This window comes from Anopheles coluzzii, chromosome 2 (genome assembly GCF_943734685.1).
Source record: "Anopheles coluzzii chromosome 2, AcolN3, whole genome shotgun sequence".
Taxonomy (NCBI): domain Eukaryota; kingdom Metazoa; phylum Arthropoda; class Insecta; order Diptera; family Culicidae; genus Anopheles; species Anopheles coluzzii.
The window spans coordinates 22,507,632-22,518,176 of NC_064670.1; the positions used below are offsets into that span (position 1 = coordinate 22,507,632).

The 10,545-nt window shown below is 45.1% G+C and overlaps 1 protein-coding gene across 1 annotated transcript; it reads right to left on the reverse strand.

Moving 5' to 3' along the window:
• Window positions 1-7,194: 7,194 nt before the first annotated feature.
• On the reverse strand, window positions 7,195-9,074 carry LOC120952404 (odorant receptor 83a). The gene is made up of 3 exons (XM_049607159.1): window positions 7,696-9,074; window positions 7,475-7,579; window positions 7,195-7,371 (listed from the first exon to the last, which is right to left on the reverse strand). The coding sequence occupies exons 1-3, from the start codon at window positions 8,743-8,745 to the stop codon at window positions 7,195-7,197; spliced, it is 1,332 nt and encodes a 443-aa protein (XP_049463116.1). The 5' UTR covers window positions 8,746-9,074.
• Window positions 9,075-10,545: the final 1,471 nt, after the last annotated feature.

Genomic DNA, 10,545 nt, shown 5'->3' on the forward strand with positions numbered 1-10,545 from the left:
ATTTTGTTTTCGCAATTATTTCGCTCTTCGCGCTTTTGCATTATCACGCCGTCGGGTGTGTTCGGTTTCAATGACGCGAGACAAGAGTGGTGCCGCGTGTGCGCGCAGGCCAGCTAGATCGATCTTCACACGGCGGTGAGCATGGAGCTTTGTTGGGGTTGCGGTTCGATCTTGCGGGTTCTGGATGAAGGCCCCCGTTTGCGGGGTTGTGTGCTACACCTGAAGGTAGATATCAGATGTAAAGATCGCTACTCGGCATGGCTTTCGTGACGGGGACTTCGTTGCTGTTTGGTTCTTTGCGGAGCTGGTTTAGTTCAGCAGGCAATCTAGAGCTTAGAGTTTTATTTTTATTTTAGAAGAGCGCTTGCCAGTGGGCGTATGATTGGGAGTGTGATTGATGAAGAAGAGAAAAAGTAACACCATTTAAGGTCCGCTTTCAATAAAAGTAATCCATTCCAGGTTCTAATCTCAGTATCGAGAACAGGTATGGAATTCTAGACCAACAAGAAATAGGTCATGAGACTATGTTATGCACGAAATAGAAAGCTGTAAACGACGTTGAAGTTGAAGACATTTGTAGGAGAGTGGCAAAGTAAAAGGAAATATCAAGCAGCCATTCAAACTTCAATCTTTTATCGCTTCCATTGCCAGCTTAAACACAAAGAAAACCGTGTAAAAAGCATAACAATAAACGTTTTTACGCCATTTCCAATAATAATTGCTCTGTTGTCCTTTTTTTTGCTCCATCTCCCTAAAACAATCTAATTATGCCATTGGTTTGTCGAGATTATTTAACAGTGGCTTAGCGGAAACTAAGCCTTCTTGAGCGCCACTTAGCCGCCTCCCACTGATAACCGACTCTGATTTTGTTGGACACTACACTAATTAAATGCGGCCAGAGCTTTATGGGCATTCGTTACAACAGCATCGCTCCCTTTACATCATCGCCAGACAACAACAACAAAAAAAAAAAAACAGTTCACGCGTACTGTTTCGCACAATAAAGACACAATTAAAAACTCGGGGCAGCATAATGACCAATTTTCCGCATACCGATCTTCTTCGATCCCAGCCGAGCGAACGGTCAGAGCGGGAATATCCACTCATTTGCGTGATTATGTCGGTGTTTCGCTGTCGAATCATGACAAATGTCAAGCAGCGATTAATTAAAACGAGGGTTTGACGGTTGAGTTCTGGCGCATGAGGCATGAATCCACATTGCTCAGGTGGCTGCAAGAGCTGCCATCAGCTTCAAACCGGTCGGGCTATTCTGCGTGGGGTTTTCCGCAAAACAAGAAGATGAAATAAAGGCACACTCACGCGCAGCCTATTATATTTTCCCATAAAGGGGTTTAGATTGAGTGAACTCAACGCAATGATGATCGTTTTTTTGTGTGTCTCGTTACCCTTTTTAATCTTATTGCCAAATTCCGGCCCCAGACACTTGCTTGCCAGAGCCTCCCGAGAGAGCAGCCCCGGGGAAATCCATCACACGAGTTGGCTCCATCCACACACTCACGCACAGAGATTGGTTTCTGCTGGAAGCAAGCCCGCTTTGCTAACCGGCGGCTTCGAAGGGAGAAGCATTTCGCACATCGTAATTATTTGCTTGTATGCTTGCGCGGTTTGCATTTGTTTAATCAACATCCAACGGATGGGCACACGTGAGAAGAGGCGAACTGGCGTTGCTGCATCGCATTCGCATTCGGAGTCACGGTTTCGTGCAACACATGCGAAAACTCTGCCGCTGGAAGCGAGTTTCGTTATCAATGCTTTGGGTGTGGGGGGTTGATGAGGCGGGAGTGACCGGGAAGATGATTTTACGATCATTTGCTAGACGTCGGGCGAATCAGTTCCGTTCCTGATGCTGATTAGGAATTTCCAAGAGTAAATGGACAAAAAATAAGCTAGCACGTTTGTTTTGGTATTTCCGATCATAATTCCCAGATTGAAGATTTGCGATCGTGACTTGAGGTTGTGGTTCGATACAGGTGGACGGTGGGGCACGAATTGAACGAATATTTGTAATAAATAAATATTGAAGTTCATTTACGACGATGTCTGATGATTTACATTAATGATCATGAAAAATGTTGCTCTTTTAATAAGAGTTTTTATATTTTTTTTCTCCGTATTTGACGAATGATGTACTCCATTACTTAAGCATCAATGACCTATAACATCTGGATGATTTTCTAAACAAAAAATAAACAATTTTGAATGGTGTCTTACACATTCAACAATAACACTTTGGAGCCTTTGTCTTTATTTTTCTTTACGAGCATTTGTCTTTTTTAAGGTGCTATGTGATGTTTAGGGACAGAGACCATTCTTACATTAATAATAGTAATTAGAGCACTGACAATATTATTATATAGCTATAGATTGTTTACTTATCCGGCGCTACAACCGATTTGCGGTCTTGGTCGTACATCTCCTATAGATCGTCGTTATAACAGCTCCATCTCTATTGCCCTTCCACATATACGGGGCCAAGAATCTTTCTCAGCATCTTCCTCTCTAACGCATCCCAGAGGGTTTCATCAGATTTGAACAGTGTCCAGGTCTCAGAGGTGTAAGTGAGTACCGTCTGGTCGCGACAGGTTCTTTGAGGTGAACAGCTTTCTCAGGCTGTAGAATGACCTGTTTACAGCCAACATCCTTACGTGCAACTCAGCTACCATGCCATTGTCGTTGCTGACATTCAACTCGAGATAGGTGAATTCTGGGATGACTTCAAGAGTGCGTCCACCTATCTGTACGTCACGCCTACAAAGGTTTGGATTAGTTTTTGGTAGGGTCGCCGATGTTACCACCATCGGTTTGATCTTGGCCTCGCTGTATAACACGTTCAAAATTTGCATTTTACTGTTAAAAAAAAATGGGTAAATAATGCTGTATTGTCAGCATAGACTCATTTATCTGTAATAAACTGTGTAATGGCTGGTAGATTTAAACAAAGATACGAATGCTTCAATCGGAATGCTCTTAATGTTTTCTTAAGATTATAGGTACTTTCATTTATAACTTACCAATGTCCTTAAATGCATACTAGTTATTGCTATTCTAGCAACATAAGTTAATTTTATGATCTCAGTGCGCTAACAACTTTACATATTAAAATAGTAGAACATTTAGAACTTAGACATTTATTTTCTTTTGACCGCTTATTCTTGCATTCGTGATCATTGTTCGTAGTGCGGTGTAACGCTTGCAATGACCAGTCCGAACCCCACAGTCATTATGTTCTGCGGGTTGCATAGCTTAGGCGTATTGTAAAGTCGAAGCTTTATTTTTGCATAATCGGATGTAACGCTGTAACAGTTTCTATTTGCATTTGAAAATTAACATAAGTTGACATATTTATAGCCCTAGGACACACTCCATTATTCCTTTCAATTATCAAACGCTTCAATTCTTACAGCTAACGCTGCACCCATTGACAACAATGCAATTTTATTTAAACCAACTTTTCCGCGTACTAAAAAAAGCTCAAACAAAAACGATTTTAGTGCATTGCTAACATCATGTCGCGCACCATGTTGCTATGACGGACAACAAATGCTCGGCTTTACATCAACGCTTTTCTTCCAGCGTACAATGGCAACGCTGGTCCTCGTTTCTTGATCCGGGCGGTTCATTCGGCTGCCATCCGGTTTGCTACAGCCCAACCTGTCCGAGCTCGAAGACTTTATGAAGGAAGATGGAAATTAATTAATCTGCTTTAATAATTCATCGTTATTATGAGAACGCTCCGTGTCGACAGTTGGCTAAAGCTAGCGAAAACTAGGGAGTAACATCTCGCTTTCTCTGCAACGCACCATCATGATGCAGTGCCCTGATTCTAATTAAAGTTTAAGCTACTTCATCTCTGCACCCCTTCCCGGGCCGGTGTCTGGTAAAAGCGGAAATGATAAACCAAAACACCGCACGTCCGACCTCCGCTTGCCAGGAAGCTCGTCCCAACGCTCGCACTGACGGATGGATAGTTGTTTCATATCGTCTCACAGTTGTCTGCGTGTAAATTTTATTTGCCACCCGTCGCCCTTCGTGTCCATCCGCGCGTGCCGCGTGGCATAGCAGTATGGCACCGGAAATAGTAGCTCCACGCGCCAGCGCAGCAGGATATGGTGGATATTTCGGATGGCGAAAGATAATACGTACGAGCCAGCTGTCTCATAATTTTGTTGTTTCAGGCATTCGGAGCATGAAATCCGTCCTCGGAAAGCGCTCGACCGGAAAGCTTGTGTCACGGTCTCCTTGGAGACGATGGGCAGAGCACTGCTATCCCTTGCCGACTGCCCTTGCGTATACTCCCTCCTCACTCCACAATGATGGCGGAGCGATAACGCTCGTTCAAAGCAAGTTCAAAAGCACCACGTCACTGTTAAGCATTAGTGTTTGGTATGTATGGGTATGTCTGTGTGCGCAGAATGGAGAGAATGTGCGACGGCAAAACGAACTGTTTACTTGAAGCAGCATGCAGCGCAAAGGTTTTGCCGGACCAAGGGACGCAGTGCCGTACCGGGATGGAAAGATCCTTGCCCTGCCCCGAAACCGAAACCGGGCGTATAAATTAACGGGACCAAATTATCGTCCCGGAAAATCATCCCCAGCTGTTTGCAGCTGGGCCGATTTTGGGAGTAGATAGGGGGAGAAAGAGAAAGTTTTTGCAGCCAAGTTTACCAAAGCGTTAGCAAACGAAGGGCAAACAGCATTAGCAGTTTCGCTTTCCGTAGCCCTTGATGGGAAACTGTGGACGGGAGGGACAGCAGGAGCGCCCGCTTTAAAAAGGGAGGCTGTCCCGGGAAGGTCGTGAACGTTGGAGGGGAGGTGCCTGGAGCCCAACCGAAATAGGCTAAACAGAAGGTGTTTAACAGTGTCGAGATAGCGGCCGACTTTTGGGCAAATATTTTCTAAGCAATTTGGCATGTTAAATACGTTGGCTGGCTCCCCGTTAGTGTTAGTAGGTGGTAGTTCCCGGGGGAAATGGAATGGGAAAATGGGTCGCATTATTTATTGATTGTACCGTGTTTGATAAGTAACCTTCGGTTTATGCTGGTTGCGTTGTATAGAGCATCGCTTGTCTTATTATACAACACTGCAGGAAAAAGCTTGTAAAGCACACAGCCAAACATTAGCTGTGACAGGTTACTGTGACCTTGATAATTTTGATAAGAACTGCACAAAACACGCAGTCATCTATCAATGGCGACATGACATTGGTGCGCGTACGACAAAACATTCCATCTGTATTGTGTGAAGCTTTTGGCTTGCCGGTGCCGCTGTACAAAAACCATCCCAAAGTTGAAACGTTTCTCGATGCCGTAAACGGTAAGAAAGAAAAAATGCCGCATTGAAGCCAGTTGCTGGGTGGAAATTTATCCCAGCTTTGCACACAAAGAACCATTAACAACGGGGCCTTGGTCGTCCGGGTGGTATTGTTTTGCTCGAGGCGTACAGAACACTGCAGGATGCCATTGTTGGCATTGTTCCATGGTTGGTCCTGTTTTTTTTTGCTTCCCGTTCACAAGCATTGAAACAGTTTCGCTGCACAGACTTTTCAATCGTGCAACATTCCCACACATAATGGTTGCATTATGCTCATTGCGAACGGCTCAAAAAAGATCGTGTTTCGTCTTGTTTGAGAATATGAAAGGATCAAGACAAGCTTACAAGGATGATCGAAAAATGGATAAGCTGATGTGCTGGTGTGTGTTACCGATTTCTTTGTAGCAATGTTAAAGGATGCAATGTATATAATGGGGGCAAGATTCAATTAAATTTCACTCGCAAAAATGATGTAATAATTCATTCCCTGGATTGAAAAACCGCACTCTATCGTTTGGTAAAGTTCGCTACCCGTGAATAGGCAAGCAATGAGCAAAGAATAAAGCAAACGAGTGCAAGTGAGCAAGACAACATTTTCCCGAAGGGATAACGGCTAACGAACCGTACGCCAAAGTCCGTCCACCTTTGCCTCCGTCGAAGGGAGCCGCAGCGCGCTGTGTATTACATTTCTTGTTGGAGAACATCAAAGAATTTCCCATTGAAAACTATGTTTTCGAAGCATTTAATTAAAAAGCTCTCCGTGGTCTCTTTCCTTTTTCCTTTTTCCACACTGGATCCCGGTCCCGAGGGTGATTCCATCCGCAGGATAATGCTTCCACCGTCCCACGTCACGTCGGGCCACTGTGCCGGAGAGTAAGCTGTGGCTTTAATGTGTTTGGACGTTGATTTTTCGTCTTTCAAATGTGTGCGGCTTTCAGCGCGTTTAAAGCGTCCCTTTGCGTCCCATTGCCCGTCGCTCGCCTCGCCCGAAAAAGGGGGTCGATGACACGTGCTCGGAATCAATGAAGCCATGTTCGAATTCCAGGCACATCTACCGCATTCAGACCGACCGCCTGGAATATCCCTCGAACCCGCAGCAAAGTAGTCGGAAAATGTTGCGCTGATCAGTGAGGGAAATTTAGCCACGAATGGTATGGTTTTGCGTGCTTTTAAATCCGCTCTGGGGCCCTTTTTTCTTTGGCGCAGGACGAAAGAAAAGGTACTCCGCTGAAACATTGAGCATTTCTTTGTGCGTGTGCTTGAGGGAAGAAGGAAAAGCTCGAGAGAAAAATGATCCTTTCCAGCACGGTTGTCTACCCCGCTGATGGATGCGTGAGCTTTTGACGAGGGATAACACCATACATGGGCGGGTACAGTGTTTAACCGAACCGTTCATTAAAATCAGATATGCGTGTGAGGTTAGGTTAGGTGGTCGATTTGGAACTTCCCTTCTACCCATCACATTACGGCTTTGGTCGGGGAGGATTGAAATAAATGGTGCATTAATGGTGCTGAGGAATAGGATGTTTACGAACGTTCGTGAGTTCGTGTGAGATGAGAAATGAGTTTGGTTATTTTGGAATGTCTGGATTGAATGGGGTTTGTGTGTGTGTTTGTATGTGTGTGAGTGAGTATGTAATGCAGTGTGGTTATGTATGTCTAAAACGTGCTTATTCCAGATTTTAGGTAACATTTATTGCTTTTATCAATGAAACATTCGAAAAGCAACTATTCAATAATTTAGCGAAACTTTTTAATGATGGTATAATACGAGAAGGCAGCCTTGAGAACCTGCAAAAACACATACACACAGAGAGAAGTTGACATAAATAGCCGATTTCAATTAACGATTGGCCGCGTGCCTTACGGGAAAATACCACCCACCGTGTAATACGTTTCCAGGTTCAGCTCGTACAGCTTTAAACCAGTCAACCGTACCGGTCGTTGAGCATTCATCAGGATTATCAACAGCCGGCGTCGGTAGGAAGCTCCGCACAGATGCCACGGAGACTTCCACAGTGCGTCACCCACCTTCAAGCCCTACAAATGACAGTCGGAAAATGTTGAATCACAAACTCACTGCCATCAAATCAAAGCAATAAATCAATGTCGCGCAGCAGGACATTGCCCCTTGTTGCCGTACCTGGTTCTTGAGGGTCTGACCAAGAAAGCAGTACAGATACAGTTCCGTTATCGAGAGCATGAAGTACTCGAGCACGTTAATTAACTTCATCGTCGACAAACTTTCCTGGTAAAGCGAGAGGGAAAAGGATTGACTGTTATGAGACGAACACTCGACACATTGCCGCTGTTGGTGGAATTTGGAAACTTTTCATTGCCTCGCATATCTGCCCCACTTACCACCGTTGCCATGAAGGAGAGAAAGCAAAGAAGCAGTAGAATTTGAAGCAGCTTCAGCAGGACGTAAGGATGGTAGCAGTTTTCGAGCAGCTGACAGAAGCGCAGCAATATCAGATGATGCTGAATGCAGTCCTCCATCACGCAGGTCAGTTCAGGGGCAAGTTCCATCAGATAACTTTGAGCGGGACTCAGCTGATCGAGCCTGGATGCCGTTTTGGTGCCTTGCACCGTGTCCAGATCTTCGCGGAACACTTCCTGCAGGACGTAGTCGCGCGTATCGAGCTCGTAGTTGTCTTGATACTCGCGCAGCTCCGGCCCATATCCACCGTTCAGTATCATGGCCGACTGGCGCACATTCGAGAGGCTGCAACACAGCATATCGAACTGCGTGCACACCACAAACACAAACACCATAAACAGGGCACTGGCCAACCCAAACACCAGGCTGACCTGCAGCTGCCCCAGCACCTGGAAGATGTATGCCAGCTCGTACATCGGTGACTGATGCACGTCCACCGGGTACCAGCAGGGAAACGGTAGCGTACGCTCCTGCGACAGTATTGGATAGACCGCCCAGTGCATCGTGCCGAGCAGGCAGGAGGCGATCCACCAGAACTGGTACTTGTTGGTGAACCGGTAGCTGGAGCTGATCGATATGTAGTGCACACCGGCGGCCGAACGTTTACGGAAATGGCGCTGGCTAAACTCGTACAGCTGCCGGATGTTGCTTTCGTACAGGCGCAGATACAGACTCAGCGGCACCAGGATCGAGTAGATGCTGGTAGTGATCAGCGTGAGGAACAGCTCGTCGTAGCTAAGGTCGACCGTCAGCACCGACATGATGTGAAAGGCTGCGATGTGCACGCAGATGAAGTACCAGAACAGCTGGTAGCCGAAATCGAACAGCTCGGAAAGGAAGAACCGACCGCGCAGGTACTGCGGCAGGTAGGGATTGAAATCCGTCGGCCACACCGCCATGAGCCGCAGCACGCGCTCGAGCAGGCGGAAGTTTATCAGCAGCGTCTGGTCGTCCTCGCTGGTCGGCCGCAACATGCTGCCGCCCTTGATGCCGTTTTGACTGTGGGCGGGACACCGAAAGACGAACCCTTTTTAATGGCTAGCGGCTGATGTGACTTTCTGATCGAGACCGGCGGGTGAATAATTTACTCCTTTTGCGGGTGTAGAAAGGAAAGGATGCCCTTTTTTGAGTCACCCCAGACCCTGCCGGGACCTTTTTGTGTGGAGCATCGCAATGGCGTGCGTATTAATTGTCAAATTATGCATGCATTATTGAAGCGGTCGGTTGGAGCAAGTTAAATGGTCAAAATAAGCCCTCCCAGTTTTCCGTCTCAGTGGCAGGTGGAGAAATAATTGGAGCAGAATTAAATGTACAAACGTGGTTGAAATTATTTTAAAATTTTAAACTCTTTGACGTCGGTACTCTTTTGAGGTACATTTTGTGATTGAAGGGAACTTATATATAGGATCTTGATTGTATTTTACAAACTATTCCTCAAAACATAGTACATTAGGTACCAGGAGACAGGATGTATTACTTCTTAGGTATACGAAACGTGTTTTTACTAAAAACTATCACATTGAATATTATATTTTTTCATTTCCAGTGGACATGCAAAGTTTCTCGTTAAGTATAGTTGAAAAATCATAATGACAAAATAAGCATTGCATTTAATGCAATTAAATCGCAAATTATTGCAAATGTATATCATTGAGATATTTTTATTATTTCTCTTTTGTCACTATTGTAACATATGCTAGAATTTGATAGGAATTTGTAAGATAATATTTGTGAGAAACGTACCCTGGAAGATCTGGCGGATTTTTATATCGGTGACTGTAAAAAGCTTAACGTGAAACTGTAACCCTAAAAAGCAAAAACTGATATAGCGTGGAAGTTAAAACAAAATATGGATATACAGTGAACCCTCTCTTATTTGACACCTCTCCAATTTGAAAAACCTCTCTTATTTGAACATTTTGCACAGTCCCTTGATTTCCAGTACATTTTTGTTCCTCTAATTTGGAAAACCTCTTAAATCTGTGTCCCTCTTATTTGTGTATGGTGTTGCCATGGTTATTGAATGATGTATGCTCAAATTGGCAATCGTATGCACAGTTTCCTATAGCAACAGTTAAGGCTGCATACTAAATGTTCTGTCTCTTTCTTGTTTGTATGGACCTTTCATTCAATTTCAATCTCTCTGATTTGAAAACCCTTCTTATTCGACAGTCCCATCGCCTCTCAAATAAGAGAGGGTTCACTGTAGTTACATTCCTGTGAAACACACGCTTAAATGTTATGTATTATGTACTAAACAAAAGATAGTTGAATTCGCCTGCGCCTTATGCCGAACTGAGGATCGCTGTCGAACACCTTCTTGGTGGAGCATGAGTCCGGCATTCTCATGACATGCCCTATCCATCGTATCCTACCAGCCTTCGCCACTGTCAGGATGCTCGGTTCGCCGTACAGCTCGTGGTTCATCCTTCTCATCCACGCTCCATGGTCGAACACGCTGCCAAAGATGGTCCAGAGAATGCGTCGCTCGAACAAGCCCAGAGCGTTTGCATCATCTGCGGATGGTCCAGGACTCGAGTCCGTACAGAACCACCGGGCAAATCAATGTGCGATATATCTCACATTTCGTGCGGGCTCGAAGACTTCTGGATCTCAGCAGTCGGTGAAGCCCATAGTATGCACGATTCTCCTGCACAATGCGTCACCGGATTTTGCTGCTGATGTTGTTGTCTGAGGTAACGACCGTCCCAAGATAGCAGAACTCCTTTACTACCTCGAGATTATCGACGTCAACTGCTTCCCAGATGGTCTGA

Coding starts and splice junctions, on each gene's coding strand:
- LOC120952404 (XM_049607159.1), bottom strand. CDS start 8,745: ATGTTGCGGCCGACCAGCGAGGACGACCAGACGCTGCTGATAAACTTC. Junction 7,580..7,695: donor TTCTCTCCTTCATGGCAACG/GTGGTAAGTGGG, acceptor TCGCTTTACCAG/GAAAGTTTGTCGACGATGAA. Junction 7,372..7,474: donor GTCAGACCCTCAAGAACCAG/GTACGGCAACAA, acceptor TGTCATTTGTAG/GGCTTGAAGGTGGGTGACGC.